Source organism: Clavelina lepadiformis, chromosome 1, assembly GCF_947623445.1.
Source record: "Clavelina lepadiformis chromosome 1, kaClaLepa1.1, whole genome shotgun sequence".
Lineage (NCBI taxonomy): Eukaryota > Metazoa > Chordata > Ascidiacea > Aplousobranchia > Clavelinidae > Clavelina > Clavelina lepadiformis.
In genome coordinates, this window is record NC_135240.1 from 14559746 (window position 1) to 14579156 (window position 19411).

The 19411-nt window shown below is 36.2% G+C and overlaps 2 protein-coding genes across 3 annotated transcripts; one reads left to right on the top strand and one right to left on the bottom strand.

Annotated features, from left to right (window-relative positions):
• Positions 1 to 348: 348 nt before the first annotated feature.
• On the bottom strand, positions 349 to 6627 carry LOC143466114 (uncharacterized). The gene is made up of 7 exons (XM_076964734.1): positions 6303 to 6627; positions 6054 to 6214; positions 5803 to 5979; positions 4414 to 4641; positions 4168 to 4313; positions 3710 to 3892; positions 349 to 2200 (listed from the first exon to the last, which is right to left on the bottom strand). The coding sequence occupies exons 1-7, from the start codon at positions 6581 to 6583 to the stop codon at positions 1097 to 1099; spliced, it is 2280 nt and encodes a 759-aa protein (XP_076820849.1). The 5' UTR covers positions 6584 to 6627; the 3' UTR covers positions 349 to 1096.
• A 3627-nt stretch (positions 6628 to 10254) lies between these two features.
• LOC143473183 (MFS-type transporter SLC18B1-like) lies at positions 10255 to 19195 on the top strand. Of its 2 annotated transcripts, none has more exons than XM_076970060.1 (11): positions 10255 to 10360; positions 13611 to 13742; positions 14805 to 15260; positions 15408 to 15577; positions 15660 to 15876; positions 15973 to 16103; positions 16317 to 16509; positions 17856 to 18055; positions 18161 to 18235; positions 18324 to 18420; positions 18628 to 19195. In XM_076970060.1, exons 1-11 carry the CDS (start codon positions 10349 to 10351, stop codon positions 18763 to 18765), a joined length of 1821 nt encoding a protein of 606 aa, XP_076826175.1. In that variant the 5' UTR covers positions 10255 to 10348; the 3' UTR covers positions 18766 to 19195. The 2 variants fall into 2 exon arrangements, with proteins under 2 accessions (XP_076826175.1, XP_076826174.1); XM_076970059.1 differs by having other exon boundaries at positions 14790 to 15260; positions 18628 to 19193.
• The last annotated feature ends 216 nt before the right edge of the window (positions 19196 to 19411 follow it).

Genomic DNA, 19411 nt, shown 5'->3' on the forward strand with positions numbered 1-19411 from the left:
TTAAAAGATATGTCGGTTTAGGCAAATGCATATAGGCCTACCTGTCTGCCAAATATGTTCACATATTTAATTACTTTAGTATTACTGCATTGTGTTATTTATTTTTACACATCCGTACTTTCTTTATACGTATCATAATTTGAGCATGTTAGGTTAAGCATAGTTTGAGTCTCAAAATCTCAGTCTGCTAAGCATAACCCACCCTCTACCTCCAAACCTCATATATGCTTACAAAAACCCATGCAGTCATGTAGTATAAACTTATACTAAGTTATAACTCTGAAATTAGCATATCAACAGAAGTCGTATCTATGGTAGGGCTTGGTAATTATTATTAAATTCTCCTTTTAACTTTTTCGCCCAATGTGGTAGAGTGGTAGACAAAACTTTTCAGCATCTTTACAAATTCGCCTGAACAACGTGACAACAATATTAATGACATGTGCATTTGGCACTAAAAATACACAAAGTTTTACAATACGTTTATTGAAAATCACAGAGAGATCATACTGCAACACAAAGATAAGAAGAAGTTTTTTGCTATATACTGTAATACAGGCTCATGTGTGGCACTTTGCGTCAGAGGGCGGCCTTTTTTCACAAGTGCGGGAATGAGAGCAAGCCTGAATGTAGGCCTAATTCGAAAGATTTCAATATAGCTTTACTAAATTCTACATTGTACTGTTTTACGAAGCGATGATTTGCTTTTAACCGTTATTTTTAAAACTGTATAAAATTAGCCCATTTTAATCAAGTGACAAACTACATTACGGAAATTGGAAGAGACAGGGATTACAAAACTTCCAAACGTAACAGGTTAGCCATTTACATATATATAGCCTGGACCTTTAATAAATTACCGATTTTGGCGTTGGGTAAAGACAACGTCATTGTACATATTTAGAAAAAACTATCATGCTAATTTTCTATGCACTAGTAGATAGGCCTACTCTATAGAATGCCACTAGATCTGAATTGGCAAACAATTATTTACTACCATTTGATGCCCGTCACTAAACAATTTCGAGAAGTTTTAAAGTTATTCTCGTAAAATAGGAATTTTACCGGCATCTTATTACATGACTTATAACAAACACTATTTATCATGGAGAAAGAGTGGACGTTCAACAATATGGTCTGAATCTACAGGAAAAATAGCTGGTAGAGAAGGCCTGGGTGTGTCGTAAAATCCTCTCTCTAGAAAGCTATCTCGAGAGCTGTCAAAGGAAGGTCTAGGGGAGTCATACATGTATTGTTCATTTGGATAATTTGTACAGGGGCTTGAATGTCCACTTTCAGATATTTCTTCTTCGTTACCTTGTAGCGCCTTTGCTGCTATTTCTTCAAGGCGTTTTCTCATGAGTGAAATATCTTCACCCGAAGAGTAGGCGCACGGTATAAATATGTCTGGCGCAGAAGGTCTTGGGTGTTTGTATTTAGAGCTTAATCCGCCGTTTGAAGATACATTGTTCACTCCTTTCATCGCGTCGTTTTTCATCTTAAGGTTTGCGTTTGCATACGTACGATTTTGCTCTAGGTTGCAAGGGAAACGTTTTTCAGGAATTTTGCCCTTATTTGCTAAATTGGGCATTGATATGGTATTTTTTACTCCAGGCATTATCTTCTGGAAATGCCTTTTTATATCTTCCTTTGAAGCAGAATTCACCGCTACGTATCCTTTGTTGGGAGTTTCCGGTCTATGAAGATTATTGCACGAAGTAAGCGCCAGATACCCATCCCTATCTGTGCGAGGTTCCATATTGGGTTCCTTATGATACTTTTCGCTAGGCATAGGTTGATCCATATGGTTACTACTTGCAGTGAAAGTTGGAGGATTATTTTCAAATCGATCTTGCTGTAAATCGTCGCTTGATACATAAACAGCTACTTCCATGGGCTTATTCTGAGGTTTTAGAGCTTCTGGAGTGTCAGTCTGCTTTTGATTAATCGTTTCATATGCTGGCGAAATCAAGTCCTCTGCTGTTAAATGTCGATCTATGGATTCATACTTATTTTCTGTTGTATGGCCAGACGATTTGACAAATGGGGGAGGAGGGATCGGTGGTCTATCATGGTGCATGTCAATTTGCTGCTTGGGATATCTCCTTCCTTCCTTATTGTCTTTTTTTCCTATGTGAGTGGGAACAAATCCGATGTAGTTTCCTGCAAGCTGGCTTAGGCGCTGTTGCTTTCTCTCATCCTGTAAAAATTTAAAACTCTCGTGTGAGATTCTTTGGTGAAATAAATAATGTTCGTAATGAAATTCAGACACCAACAGGGTTTAACAGAGGCACAGTTACGTATCACTTTACACTGCATTAAATAAAACAAGATGGTGTAAATTGCTAATACAACGACAACCTGCGAGGGTAACTATATTAGGCCTATTGATTTAATTTTACTATACAGGTACTGTAACTTAAAAAGGGTTTACTTTTGTCCCAAGCTCCTATATTTTTTTACCTATCGCTATCGGAAAAATATTTAGTAATGTAAAAACCGGCAGAAAACCTTCTTATTGATCAATCAATTGATTTAAAAAATGGCTTAAATTAAAGTTGGTTTCACTGAATTTCATAAGGAATAGTCAAAATAATAATTTGAACAAAAATTTTTAATTTTTTATAAAAAAATTAAAGTGTTGAGCTAACAACATAAAAAGTAATATGATTTCGTTACGTTGAGGCCAAAAAATCTTTATAAGTCTTCCAAGCATTGATTTTTTCAGGTTCGAAAACAAAACGTTAATGTTAAGCATACCTTTTTTATGTTATCCTACAGTCTATATATAATTAGTCTAGCAGACATTTTTCATGTACAGTGAGACCTCGTTAATCCGGACCCCGATGAACCGGAATCCCCGCTATCCGACACAAAACTGCCGGGAACGGATTTCTTCCTATGCATTTTACCCCTTTAATCCGGAAACCCCGCTGTCCGACTCCGACACAAAAGTTTTGGAACAAATGTGCTAAATCAATAGCAATAAAATCCGATAAACCGGATTATTAACAGTTAAGCGAAAATGATTCACGATTGTCCTAATACAGTATGTAGTTAGTTGACGAAACAATAGCCGATTATCTACGCATAATAACGTTGCGGTCTGCGTTGTTCATCAACGTTGTTCGTTGTTCATAATAACGTTGTGTTGTTCATCAACAGTAACAAACAACGCTTCCGCGGTCGCAAAAAAATACGTACAATACATCGGTTGAGAGCGGCAGTCTATTGAAGACATACTGCTGCAACTCAATCGTGCTATCAGCTTTTGATATCGCATTGCGCAAAGATTTGAAACAGGTCAAAGAAAGTTCAAGACTGCCGGTCCCGCCGGAATGCTTCGCCATGCAAGAGCGGTTGTCAAACCGATTTGCGGCCGCATGTTCGTCACTTCTGGCTTAGAGCATTCGTCTTTAATACGGTGGTTCTGGGGTTCGACACTGGGTCGGATCATACAAAAAATATAATTTTATTTTAGTTGCTGTCCAGCCAGAAACTCGGTACTTAGAATTGGAGTAAGGTGCATACTGCATTTTTAACACGGTACTGCATTTGCAAGATTGATTGATTTTTTACTTTCCGATAATCCGGATACCCCGCTAAACCGACATTTTTTGACGAAACGAAGTGGTCCGGATTAACGAGGTCTCACTGTATATATGTTTATTGTTTCAATTGCAGAAAGTTTTCTAATAATAAATTGTACCTCTGGAGAAGTAAGACGTGACCTTGGGCAGTTTCTTTCTCTGACGGTATTATTTTCTTCTAACATCGGGCTTTGCTGATCTTTATTTTCCCCTTTGATCACCTTGTCGTACATTTGATTACTGATCGCCAATGTGCGGTGACCGGACTTCGTGCCTTTCCTGCTTGCAATTTTTGTAGATACCTAGCATTGTTATTTGGTGACAAAATTTTAAATTACTAAATGTCGCTTATCGTATAAAAAGTTATCAATTGATAAAATAACGGCAACTGCTGGTCCAAGCATAATATACCCGTACTTCAAACAAACAAAATTTTGACTGATATTTTTTTTGAAAACAATACTTTTTCTTTAAAACAATATTTTGACAATATTTTTTGTATTATTGGTTTAAATTATGGTGTAGTAACTTAATATTCTACTACTTATGATAAGGAGAAATGCACATATAGGCCTACCATCTCAGCGTTAGTGGACGTCCTCCTTTGTCTTTCAGCTTTTCGTCTTCTCAGCTTTACAATTGTGAAAATTACAATTAGCATTATAATTAGCCCGGCACATCCCAAACCAATTGTCGTATAAATGCTTTTATTTTCCGTATATCCTGCAAGACAAAACCTTATGAATATATGCATTCTCTCCTCCCTATGCTAAGTGCCTTAATTTGAGAAACTGGGTTTGTTTTTCGTAACTGGAATCCTAACCTTGATTCTGTGGCAGCGTAGTATTTTCTGGTGTTGTGCTTTCTATCGTTGATCTTACTGACGTTGACGAGTCAGCTAATGACAAAGCTTTATACGTTGCGATAAAGGACGCATATCTAAATGTGACGTTAATACAAGAGCCAGATACATGGTAGAGGTCACGTATTTTGTTGTTGGGACAAATCAAATCTTTTCCACTCGGAAGTAGAGTCCTTTCTGCATCGCAATCTGTTTGGGAAATAAAACCTTACATTTTATGTTGTTATTAATAATATTAAACCAATACTAAGGTGGATCAGAAATAAGTTATTTATGAGGTAAAATAATAGCTTTATTTGACGGCAACGAGTTGTTATAAGCCCGATTGTTCATGTCATTTTGTGGGTATCTTTTCACAAGGACACATTTAAATTTTTTAGAACTTTTCTTGAAGTATTTAGAAGTAGATTATACCGTAGCCAAAAAATTTGTGCTGACAAAATCTAGACCAGCGTGAAGCTGGTAACCGGTTCCCTGATGGTTACTTATTCATTTACTTACTCAAAACTTCAATTCGGTTATCTGTCATGGGGTCTTTATATTCAGTTAATTGTTTGCAGTTTAAGTGGGTTACATGCTATATAGTTACTTATTCATCTAATTGTTAATTAAAGGTATTTAGCGATACTGATAAGTAACTAGGGCACCAGCAACCATGGTTACCGTCGGTAAAATCTAACTAACGTAGCTGATGTAAGTAATGTATATATTAGGCTTCTAAATACCAAAAATAGATTTAAACATATTGTAATCATTGTGCTGTAGTTACTATGTATGTACCAAAATGTAACTTTATTGTAACTGATGATGTAGCGAATGAAGTTAATGCAATTAATGTCTTAAATAATAAAACAGAACAACTATGATTAGCAAGAGAACAGTAACATTAGCAACATTTTGATATTTAGAGAGGTGTTAAGTGTCACAAAGCATGAAAGAAGCTCGTCATAATTGATACTCTTCCGGTGATGCCTGTGACGTGTTGTAGCTAATTTCCTGTTTGTCGTAATCCATTTTAGCGGATGTGTTTTCATAACTTTTGACTAATGTTTTGTTCAGTCAATACATTGCATCATGACTTAAGATCGCGTATGCGTGTAGTTAGATTTTACTTGAATTAAATATTTGTATGATATTTATGCAAATTAACTTGAAATAGGTAAATGATCATGGAATTTCATACTACAATCCTGCTGAATTAGATAAAAAAAAAATTGGCGATATAAATAATCCAAATCAGAACATCTTGTTGTATACCATATATTTTTGGGAGGTTTTACAAGACTAAATTAGATTGTAAGTAAAGCTACACAACAAAATCAAGCTGAGGTAAAAACCTATCATTGAAACCTTTAAGAGATATAAATCCCTTTTTACATCCTCCTCCAGTTCCGGATCGTATTGTAATGTCTTTTAGTATGAGATCAACACGATCTATATATCCGTATATAGCCAACCATTGAGGTTTTTTAGTTGATCTGTAACGGCCTGAATTACTCCTTTGCGCATGCACGTACCCAGAAAGTCCTTTTTAATAAAAACACATTTTAGGCACTATTCTTTTGCTATTATACACTTGCTGTTGTTGGTGCAAAGATTACCGGGAACGACGGAAAATTTCAAACTTCCGTTTCTGTTGCAGTAGAATACCTCAACTAATTCTTGTGACACAAGCTGATTGTAATGTATTTTTCTATTAACGCAGAAAGAATATGTCTCCACTGAACCTTTTTGATAAGTTCTGATCTGTACACTTGGACCGCTGAATATAAAACACAAAATAAACACATAAATAAATTGTTTCCAAAGTCCAAAATCGAACGAGCTTAATTTTACTTATGTGGTTTTACCCTAATTTGCAGTCTTTTCCTTTGAGATTTGTTTCGTCGAAATCAATAGAAATAGTTAGATAAGTTTCGCTCACAACTCTAATTTCCCACTTTTTGGATATTACGTCCGGCTCGTCGCGGTCATAGACATCAAACTTGTCACGAGATAATGTTTTTGGAGGAAGGATTTTCAGCTTCGGACAAGGCAAGATGAGACCATCGTTGGCATAAACCAAGCTGCATGTCAGCATAATCGAAATTTCGAGAAGTATCTTGTTGTATCGACATAATGCTTTCGACATTTTGAACACAAGTAAATAAAGACCCTTACTTAACACTTTTTTGTAGATCTAAATGAAAAACATGCATCATAAGAGTAAGAAAGAATTTTTATACTGTTGAGCAACTGTTTAATCTTTCTCGAAAATTACAGCCTTGGTTACAGTACCGTATAATTTGAGTAAGATTTTAAAATATTCATCAGCGAAATCAAGTATAACTAAAATCTTTTAAATTGTCAACCAGTGTCCTTCTGGTGTACAACAAACATTGTTTTGTATTTGTTCCAGTCTATGTTTCGAACTGTAGGCTTGACACGACGACGTATAAATACACGTACGTATAAAACATTTCTTTCGTTCTGTATATATAATGAACTATTAAAACTATCCCGAAATGGCACTTTGATTATGACTCTATGATTAATATTTTTATTCTTTTATTATCACTCTATGATTATCTACTTCATAAACTTTAAAGTGCCCTGTCTTTTCGAATGATGATGATTTAAGACATAGAAGTAGTAAATTTATTCTTTGCTTTTCCTGTTAGAAGTAACGCATAGATAAGTTAACGGATCACGCTTTGTCTGAAGTTCTAGAAAGAATTACTACGCCTCAAATCCCAGACTTCCAAGAACAGAGAAAAGCAATTCTGTTACTAAAGAACGTAGCTCAGCACTGACCTCGTTTAGTCACAGAAGTAAGGTTGCGTCATCGCATTCTCTCTCACCTTTTACATACTTTTAGCGGAAGTAAAGGTTTATGCGTGTGTCTTTGCGGAAATGACGCAGACCAAGCTTATTTCAAACAATTTGACCTGTTCTTAGTTTTTGCTTGTTAAAATCTGAGTTGTTGAAAGCATTTCAATTGACAATTAGAACAATCATGCTATTCAAAAACCTGCATACCTGTCGCTTTATCGATTCTATTCTGGTAGCAATTCACGCAAAATAAAGATAGTTGTAAAACTATTCTTTAAACGAACAGAGCCTCAAAGGGTTCTACTGCATATAATTGCAAACGCTTTTGCTTTTGCAAAGTAATTATTTGCATTGAAACATACCAATCGTCATGTACGGAGTGCTATAAGAGTTCTTTGCAAAAGTATGAGATATGCATTAATGAACTCACACATACAAACCAAAAATCTTCTTTGTTCTGTTTATTGTGACAAAATACACCACATGGCGCACGTAATCGACCATAGTGCAGCAACACAATGATATGAAATCTGCAGAGTAAAAACTTTTCTATTTTGCACAAGTTTCAAACTTTCGTTATTTTAATTGTTCTGATATGGCAAGCGAGTTCAACTTAACCCGAAACGTCTCCAAGCAAACTTTCTGCGCTATATAAAGTTTGACTTTAAAGTATGAACATTCGCCGAATAACCCTTGCTTCAATGGTCAGCAAAATCTGCCATGTATAGGCTACAAAATTTCTTTTTTGCCAGCTTATAGTAGTTATTCTTATTCCAAAAGAACATGATATAGTGACATTATAAGCTAGCAAAACGTTTTCTGAAAATCTACCGTTTGTTAAAGGCGAAAGTAAGCGCTTAACGCATTTTAGTACAATACTGTATGACTATACGAACTCTGACCCAGCAAGCTTATGTTGACGGTTTCGTTATTCAGACCCGAAATGTTATGCTCGACACGGGATGGTTGCGTGTTAGCTTTACCCGATTAATGTATGACGTGATAACCACGCAGGATGGTTGCAGCATATTTTAAAATTAAAGGGACAACGCAACCATTAGCCTACACAAATCATTAGTCTTTTAACTTTGTCTAACCGAAAAATCAAGGGCCGAACTAATATCATTTCATACAGTAAACGTAATTTTGTAAAAATACTCTTTTGGACTGTTATAACTACATTTTTCAAAATCAATGCTTATAACTAGGGCCATTTTTAATTTGACCTAAAAAAAAATTTTTTTGACTTTATTTTTATCAAATTTTGACTTTATTTTGACCTAACGAAATTGCTTATTTGTAGAGGCCACAGTTCTTCCTCCAGTTACCCAAACATAATATTTTGTCGATTTCAGACCCAAACGTAATATTTTGTAGAAAAGTTAAGGTGTTTTATGGATTATAAAAAGTGTGTCGTGTTTTTTGGCGATAGATTTAGGTAGCTTGTGTTATTTTGTCCTTGTGAAAAGGGCACTTTGCCTCGATTTTCTCCGCATGGTAAATTCTAATAAACAGCAAATTAAACAGGGAATGCTTGTTGTTGCTCCAATCCAGCTTGATGGCGTTTACTTTTCCTGTGGCTTTCGACAAAATACTTTTTATCGCACTTCACTATAACCTCGCAAAAATTGCACCTTAAATCACCCCCGGGAGTTGCATTAAATTCATCAGAAAAATCTCGACAAATCTGTCTAACTTTTGCTGAAGACGATTTAGCTTGCTTAGGCATTTTTGTATTACAGAATGTCAGTAGGCTATTCCTAAAATCCAAACTGTTGATCTTCGAAAATACCACGTTTATGAAGAGGAAGTGTTTTATAAGAATTACAGTATTTAAATACGTAACAATGAATGGACAATTTGCGATAAAAGTTACTGCTGATCCAAGTGGGCATTGTGACTTATTTCCTGCTTTTATGGGTTAATATGGTTTAATTGTGTCGCAGTTCCTGATTTACAATGCTTCCACGAGAATTTTTACAAGAATTACTCTCAAGAAACACAAAAACTTTGTAAAAAGCCATATTTTGACAAATTTTGACTTTATTGAAAATTTTGACTTTATTGTAAATTTTGACTTTATTTTGACCTATAAACTTCTTAGAAACAATCCCCTAGGTGCTGAAAACAACTTTATTCTTTGATTCGTGGTCAGACGAGGTCCTTAAAAATTTTTGACTTTATTGACTTTTGCGGGCCCTACTTATAACAGTGATATACAGAAGCCGGAAGATTTCGACAGCTTATTGTCATTTACTTTGATCTGATATAACTATATTGAAGGCTCGATTTGTACTACAGACCAACCAAAATTTATTCTAATTACAGTATAACGATTACGTTATATCAGCATAATTTGTCTAACCCTATAATACATAATATTGACAAATGTGGGTTCGAGGAAGGTATTTGTTAATAGGCCTACGTAAAAAAAGTCTTAAAACGGTAAATAATCTAAATACCTAACAACGTGTAACAACGAACAGCAACTTCACGCCACAAGGTCGAAAATAATGACAAGAATGGATTTTGTGTAAAGCTGTGATTTTTGCACCCGAGATTTGTGTACCTTAAAATTGCGTGGCAGAACAAGTGCTTAGGGCAACTTGGGCAAAGCACGTTTCATGAACACGGAGCTTAAAGTCAGATGCAAACAGCTATAGCGCTAGCAGTAGTTGGGCTGAGAGCACCAAAACGGAAAATCAATGTTGCAATAAACTCAGCTATATAGAATAAGACCAAATGCAATAAAATAAAATCAAAGTTGTTAATCATTACGGTAAAAATTGGTAAACTTATTGTTTAGTATATGTTTTAAATTTTCTCTGGCTTTATTTCTTTGTTAGTGTTTTCGATGGTGGTCAAGGATTTCCTTAAATTGGAAATTTTGTTTGAAAGTTAAGGTGCAGTAGTGTTAGAGTGTAGGCAAACGATTTATTCACTCTCCTTTACCATAAAAGGAAGATTTATGAAATTTGTACTTTTCGTTTCAGATAAGTATGAGAAACCCGCTTTAGGTTTAACAAAAATACAATATATTGGCCTACGTACGTAAATTGTGGATTTCAGAAGATAACTGCTTACTATGACAAACCAGGTATGTTCAGTATAACATACAAAATATATATCTTAACAGACATAAACCTTTCATGCTTTATTTGTATCAATAAATATGGGAAAATGACATTTTTGCTGTTGCATAGGCCTATATATAGGCCCATACAGGATTGGCAATGAGAAAGTAAACCCCACGCTAAGGGATGGGATAAAACATAGGATGAGTCGCTAGTGTAACCGAGTGCACTTAGGATATAAATTAGATTTGCATGGAAAAGTAAACGTTTCTTCAACCTGGGTGTTATTTTATTGTCTCCGCAACATGTATAAAGCGGCAACATTGACGTACATGTAACTCTTAAAAAGCGTCTGCTTATTGGCAGTTTTGATTACGATCTCGTCTGGCAGGTGCGAACACTGCTATCTTTGACTTAGATTAGGATGAAACTATCAGAGCAGTGGAAATTGAAATTACAAGAGCAGTGGAAGCTAATCAGTCTACGGTTACAAAAAGTCTACCAAAGAATATAGCTTCCGGGCCGAGAACAACGACCAGAAGATTTGACACCACCGTCGTTTGCTTATGTTGTTCATAAACTGTTTGCTGTTTCTCATACTGATGACAGGCGAAATCATCAATCTTTCTTTTCGTTCTTTCTCACGAACCCCGTCTTTGACATCTCCGCTTACCTCACAGCAACCAGAAGTTAACTCAGAAACCATTGCGTACTGTACTTACAATTTGACATATAGATCCCCTCGCAGCCGGCACGCAAACAATCAAGGGGAACGTCGCAAACTCGGTTACGACATTTATATACATCCGAGGTCTATTATGAGGTAAAGACACCCAGCACAGAAATGCAATCTCACGTTTTTACCACAGACAATGCTGTGCCCGCGTATTCCGTAGAGATCCGGCGTAAGACATCATTGCACCAGGAAGTTGTCGGCTGGCGGCGGAGAGCGCTGCTGATTCAAGCAACAACGTCGAAGGGTAGCAAGCATGGAGATGAAAAGAGTTTGCCTTTCACAACTAGTGATGCAAACACTGCTGGGTGTAAGTGGACCCAGTTGGCAATCTATTGGTGGACTGGGAAGATAGACAGCCTTCTCGCTTGTAATATGCATGATAATCGTTATCTCTGTATATAATGGTTGTAAATAGCGAACAATAGAGCTCCAGATAATGCGAGTGACTGAACCAGACCTTACCATTGCCGAGTTTTCTTGGAATAGTAGAAAAATGAGCGAGTTGTAGGGCTGTGTCATTTTATTGTCTCCGCCTCTGCCCCCTTTAAGTTACGTGAAGCGTTTGTATCCGGTAACATTATTTCCTACGCAAGATTAAAACGCATATGTAACACCGCGTCACTGATACACATATAGATATATGTCATGTCGCATAAATTTTGTGATTTTTAAATGATTTTGGTGTATTTCACATTTTAGGCCATTTATCGTGACGTTTGCTTGTACACTTTTTAAAGCACTTCACTGTTCACCTGTCCTCCCCAAGGCATGAAACGGCGCGCCCATTGACTCGCTGTACAGAAATGACGCGATTGTGCTTAAGTTTTTTAGTCCAAGTTTGGTGCCCGATCGAGAAGGTTGTGCTGTGCTGTCGTTTTCCAGTGAATAAATACAAGTTTCGACTGATTGCCGTTAACGGTAAATTAGCTGTAGGAGAATTTCAACGTTACGCTTGTTCCATGGACAGTTATTTGTAATACCGGTAACTTATAGACTCAAAAATACGTTACAATATATTTGATTTTTTCTCGACTTGTGTAATCTAAGAGTATTTTATGTTATAGTTTTATAGCCGAAACGACGTAATTCTATAGACATCAGAAAGTAGAAATACTCGGAATTGTTAATCATTATGCGCGTAAAGGTTGGTGTTTTACCGAGAAACTGGATGAGAAACATGATATAATATACTTTATATAAAATTAATATATAAAATTTTCCGGTCTATTAAACGACTCAGATAAAAATCGGCTATGCATTTTGTCAGATATTAACATATTTATATAAAAAGATGCACTCTACTACCATCTAGGTTGCACTAGTTTTAGTTATTTGCTTATTAAAAATTGCGTCAAGCTGTCACACGATTTGATTGACAAGACTTTGCAATAGAGTAAAGACACTGTTTTCGTCGTTTTCAGAAACGCTTATTTCGCCATGAAGTGACTTCGTGAGGTAAAGAGGTATAGAACCAGCACCATAAATTTTTACGTACACTACTTGTCAGACTTAAAGTTTGGCAATCCATTGCTTTTCCCGCGTGTTGACCGTTATTGGCCATTCTTTCGTGCAATCACTGCACCAATCAATAGAATATTGTGCAATAGAAAAATTTCCCTGACGAGCCCCAAACTGTCAGGTGTTAATTGATACCGAATGGTTTGAGTGCAGATCACTAATCTTGCATTTTACATCAAAAGTGTAACCGGTTTATCGCGTCCATTCCTGCCAGGTCGATCCTTTAACTGTGAACAGCAGCATCAAACATAGCTCATGGAGACAAGATTTTTGGTTAAATCCTTTTATTTTGAACAGAAATCGACCACCCCTTCTTGACATGATTAACATAAACAAGGTTTTTATAGGGTACAGCTTAGGCGTAAGAACGATTGATAATTAAGAAAAATGTGCAAAGTGATACATATTTCAATATGCGTGTGATACAACACACGCACAAATCAGACAAAGGCAATTGAACCGTGTTAAAATGAGCTACGCAAACCTGAATAAAACAAGTGTTAGGTCATTGGTAATATAAGTCTGTCACAAAAGCTTTCACTCCAAGCCAACAAACTACAATAAGTACTATAACTATATGCGGCAAAACAGAAAGCAAAGCAAGCGTGTCTACTGTCCACACACCAACTATACTAGCTTTCGGACAAAACAACCAATTAGTTTAGGTTTTATGCAAAATCCGTGCAATATGTAAACAACTATATGTACAGTAATTAAATAGGAACTTATAAACTTACAGGCAAGACATGTTAATGACAAAACGTTTGACGGTTTTAGTACATACCCTATCTTACCAGAAATCTATCCTTCACTTGAAGTTGAAAGTAAAAAAGGCCAATTGAATACTGTAATATATTATCATATGCTATCAGCCACTGTTAAAACAAATTTTTATGAATATTATCTTCTGCCATTTTACCTAAGGAATTAGTCTACCATGTATTTCAAAACCTAACAGTGCTATTTGAAATGATTTAATACTTTTAAACCTAGATTTAAAGATTGTTGTTATTGTCCAGGAAACATTTCCTCGTGTCGTACCTTTTCCACCCAACAGTCACAGACTGGATCAAGAATCGCAAGAGGAGCCGACCTTTCCACCGCTGAGAAGTCATGCAAACGATTGTCTACATATATATCCTGACGTGAAGGTACCAATGTCTAGATTGACAGATGTGACAGACCCCCTATGGCAGGGGTGTCCAACCTTTTTGGCCAAAGGGCCACATGAGATTTACGAATGATTGCGCGGGCCACTTCAGTGTTTACTGCTAATTTCTAATTAAAAACTCAAATCAAATTCTAATCTTAGAATTACGTATTATCCTCTTTTACAATTATAAGAACAATAAACATACCAAGATATAGTAAATTCAACAAAGTTTTTACTACACGTCGACACTTCAATGTGAAGTTTGGCACTGTTTTTCTCTAACAAGTTTGACAATATTCGGTGAGATGGACGATGTAGCGTATTTAGGGAGAGGCATTGGGCCATACCTTCTCACAAACCAACCTACACAAATTAATCATATAAGATTAGTAGGTATGTTTACGGCGTTTCAAAATCGATGTATACAACCTTACAAGTTGTAAACGGCGTCTGAAAAGAGAGAACTATAATGTGGCTGCTGTATTGTCTACATTCATATAAAAATACATTTTGTTTAATGTGTTGTAAAGCGGTTTTTAAGGAGAAAAACATAAATTTTGCGCTACGCACTATTTGGGCGGTGTAGTAAAGCATTTGGGCTTCCCTGAACGCAACCCAAAAAACACCACTGCAAGTTAACTATACACAGTTTTACTTGCTAACGCAATATAACAGTTAATGGTTATCAGTACTTTCAATATTTTTACGCTGACGCTGTTATTTTTAGTATGGACTAGTTGCAAAATTCTTTACCGATTGAACAATAACAGCAGCTGGCTAGTCTAAGTAGACTTACGAAAAGGTGTTGGATTTCATAAAGCTAAACTTGGTACATATGCGATTAAATTATAATTTTATTAATGAAAGGCCCCCACCAATGCTGGGCCCCAGGGCACTCCGCCATGTAAATATATAGGCTGTCTTAGTTCTGTATAATTAATAAATGTTTGAATACAATATTGGAGTAGACAATACTGGTTGCAATTACTGTAAAATAGCCCATTTCTTCATAAATTTCACAAGTTTCTTAATCTGTTGTTTGTAGATTGTAAAACCAAAGGTAGATGAAAACAACTCTGCTTCTCAAGATGAAATTTCAGCAAAACACCAACATTCGGCATACAACAGTATTTCTGATTCCTTTGCTAATTGTATGGAACCGCAAACAAGTAATCGAGTGTTTACTCCAACGCAAAGCTTTGTAAGTTCTTTTGAAAGGATGGAAAATCAACACGAAATCGTATCAAAGCTCAAAGTTTATGAGGGTACAGCATCAGCGGCTGCTTCTGTTCAACACACAAGCACTCCGAATATTGTAGCGTACAGCGCCCCAGAACTGCCCCATGAGGAGACGGCCAATGAAAGCTACAATGATCGGCCATCTTCTTTGGTACGCATCAACAAATCCTTACGCCGATTCTCAAGACGACAATGGAACGCATTGTTGGGAGTTTGTTACGTTAATTTTTCGTCCAATGCCAGTTTTTCTGTTTTATCATCCTTCTTTGCGGAAGAGGTAGGATATCAGCTAAAAACCTAAAAATAGGCTAAGTTACATTTGAGGTATATTGTTTTGCTTACACCAGGTGTTGTTTGACGTGCCTTGTGAAATAAGTTTGTAGATATTGCAAAGCCTAAATAAAGGATTGGCATTTACACGCAGGCCAAACTTCATGGAGCAAGCGACTGGGAAGTTGGACTAATATTTGGTAGCTATGCTGTTATCAATGCTATTTGTTGTCCACTTTTTGGATACATATTGCCTCGAATCGGATCAAAAACCATGCTTCTTGTTGGAATGATTTTTTCAGCATTTTGTTCGTTTATCTTCAGGTTTAAAAACTAGTTCAGATTATTTCATTTCTCTTGCAGTGAGACTACGAGGTACCTAATAAAAAATTGACTTTGTTTTCAGTCAACTCTTTAGAATTCAATCAACTTCTTGGTACGTCGCCGCCTCTTTTATTTGCCGCGGGTGCCAAGCTTTTGGATGTGCGGCATATTTTACTGGCTCTGCTGTGGTCATTGCTCAAGAGTGGACAGAAAATATGACATTTGCAATGGGCCTATCAGAAGTTTTTACTGGCCTCGGAATGATTTGTGGTCCGTTACTTGGCGGTTGGCTCTACCAGGTTGAATATTACTGTATTTGCGATATGTAATTAATTCCATTCAAGAATGGAAATTTTTAAAAAGTTGGTTGAAAATGATTTAGTCTTTGAATTAAGACAGGTGGATTTCAGTTGCCGTTCATTGTAGTCGGTATAATCATGTGCATCGGATTCGTCATAAATTCCATAGTTGTGCCTAGAAGAAGTCGCACAGTTGAAAACAATGGGAATTTTCTAAAGTTGATTAGGTATATATATTTCCTGTAAAGCAATATCATGGATAGAAATGTAGATAAATGTAAGTATAATGTACTTACGAATCTGTAGTAGTTTGAAAATTATAGTGTTCTATCCAATGTGTGAAATAAATTTTGTCTTGCCTTTTGACAGTTACCTAGTATGACAGTTGTTTGCGTTCCTTTAACCCTATTAATCATTCACTAACCAAGCAATATTTTAAGAATTCCAAGCGTGGCAGCAAACGCTTTGTTCATGAGTGCGATGTGGGCAGCAATGGATTTTAACATGCCTATCTTGTCCTTGCATATGAAAAGCCTTAATGCAAGTCCTGTCGTTGTGGGAACAATGTTTCTTATTATGGCCGCGTCGTACACTATCGTTGCACCTTTTGTTGGAATATATGCTAAAACAAGAGTACGATAAAATTATTAATATAAGTTTTTATACGTTTAGATAGTTTTGTTTACATTTACAGTATTCAGTTTATTTTTCATTTATTTCAAATAAGGTTGCAGCAAGTAGTTTCGATTGCTGTGCTGCATATAAGAGTAGCGGTAAAATTATGCACAGTGTCTTTTCAGAAAATAAACTTTTTCCTGTAGGATCTGATATGGTCTGTAAACGTATTAGGTTATGGTTAGCCATATGCAGGGTTGCCATAACGTCCTTATTTTCTAAGATTTGTCTAGTGTGTCATTCTATGTTACATGCTCATATAGCACCCTCTTACTGTTTGCTGTTTAGTAACTAACAGGCTTCTGTTGGTGATTGGTATTACCAATTACCAATTTGGTAACCAAGGTGGCCATACCGTCCTTATTTTGAAGGTCCGTGTCTAAAAATATTTTTGTCCTTTTTCCTAAGAAATGTCCTTATTTTCACTTGCGTCCTTATTTTCTTATTTTTAGGACAGAGGGTCGTATTTTGGACATTTTGACACCTTTAGCATACCATTTTGTACCAAAGAGATACAAAAATTTGAAAACATGCAAATAATTTCTCTTTTTTCATTTTTGGAACATTAATTGCCTTCTCCTGTAGTGCACTGCTTAAGGTAGTATTCTTCTTTTGCTTCCTGTTCGTCCTTATTTTCGAGTCCAGACCGATGGCAACCTGGTCATATATGTCAGAATTCGCTTCTTTCAACGCGTTCGTAAATTGGGAAAGCGTTCACAAATTGCTTACGCGGTCACAATTTAAGAAAGCGTAACTACAATATTTTGCCTGCCCAAAAGGTTCGCAATCGCAATTTACCAACGCGTAGGTTTAATATTTTACCTGGCCGAAAGGTTCATAATAACGCTTAGGTAAATTATATACGCCGTCACAAAGTGCTTGAACGCTGAATTATCGTGCAAAAAAGTTAGCTGTGTTGGCCAAACAAGATGAACGCGTTCACAGTTTACAATTGCGTATATTAATGACCCATCCGGCCAATAGAGCCATGTGTTATCACGATCAAATAACATGCATGAAATTTAAGAACACGTTGTTACGAACGTTTTGGCCAGGCAAGATAGTATACTTATGCGTTCGTAAATTGTGAAAACACTGAATAAAGCAAATTTTGACATACATGGTTAACCATATTAGGCTACTATATAGGCAGTCAATCTCTGCGAAGTTAAGATTTTCATCTCTGTCGTAACATGAGTTGCAGTTTTACAATCTTTTATGATACAGAATCTCTACAGTATATTTCGATTTTTTTTCGTACTTAGAATGTCAACATTTTTGCTAATTCACCCATGTTTTTGCAGGTAGCTGAAAAAGTGTCCATGATTGCCGGAGGTTTTGTTGTGTGCTTCAGTTTTTTGTTAATTGGTCCGTCTATAATATTTTCGTTTCTGAAGACCTTTCAAAAATCTGTGACAACAATAGTCATATCTATGATTCTTCTTGGTTTGGGTTTGAGTGTTGCTTTGATTCCAACATTTAATGACCTCAGCTCATCAGCTTTGTAAATATTGTAGGAAAACATTTTATTAACGGTTACAGTAAAATCAAAATCTATTTCATTGTTAAAACACTTAGTCCACTGCTAGTAAAACTAATCTTTTTCTAGGAAAGGAGGAATGAAAAATGATTTGGCTACTGCAGGTTTGGTTGGGGGCCTTTTCAACGGAGCAACATTTTTTGGGTAACACATTATCTATAATTTATCATACGTTGCATTACACCTAACACTTGCTGTTCTTGATCATTTACTCTTTGTAATTGATTTGTAGCGAGTTTGTTGGAGCAGCTGCTGGTGGTGCAATGTTGGATTACTTTAAAGATTTTTCAATTGTTACAACCGTTTTTTCTGGATGTCTATTTGCCATTGTACGTACTATAGGCCTACTTTCTGTTAAATCTGCAGACTAAGTTAGGACAAACAGTTTTGCACGTTAGTAGCCTATTCAGCATAAAGTTATAACCGGTATAAGCTACTGGATACTGCAGATCTATAATGATTGTAGATTAAACTTTGTGATATGCTGTAAAAATTATTGCTATAATGTTGGCCTGTTTTCATACATTGTTTCGTAGGTGATTGCAGTGCTCATTTTTTACTTGGTGTATTGGAGAAAAGTTAGAAATGAAGCACAACACGAGGAATCTGATTTCAGTACCACCCAAACTCTATCCCAGCCTAAAGCTAGTGACAGCACCCCATTGTTACACTGAGCTCACAATTTATGTAGTAGCGTCTGGAAGTTTGCCGCAATTGTTTTCATACTCTAACAAGGTTTTTGTTTTCCGGGATTTCATTTTTTTCGCTGAGAACTTACATAGTTTTAATTTAAACTTTTTCTGTCCATGTTTGTAATATACAAATTGGGATTCATTAAAACCGACTTAGCGGTGTTTGCGATAAGAAATAAACAAAAAAGGATATATGTATGAATGAATCACGTTTTAACATGTGCATGAGTATGATGCAAACAAATTTCAGGATTGTCGACTGTGTGTGGCCTTGCGGTAGCGAGTAAACCATCTTCGAGCACGATTCCTAATGGGGTGCATATAAGCCTACCTCATTGGTGCATTTGAACTTTTCAGGGAGTGCTTTAAGTATGACAAACATTCTTACATATATTTTCATTCGTCAGCGTAATTGACGTAATTTGTTTGTGGTAGCCTGCATTCTCCAAACATTCTAGTATAGCAGATAAATGCATCACTAAAACATATTTGTGATAAATTTGGTCTTTTGCTCTACTGATACCCGGCGATGTTACGAGTTCACATCCCACCTAGCTAGCATTTGTGCAAGTTCCGATTGTCACAAATCCCGAATTCAGAACTATTCACCAGTTAAACTGAACAGGAG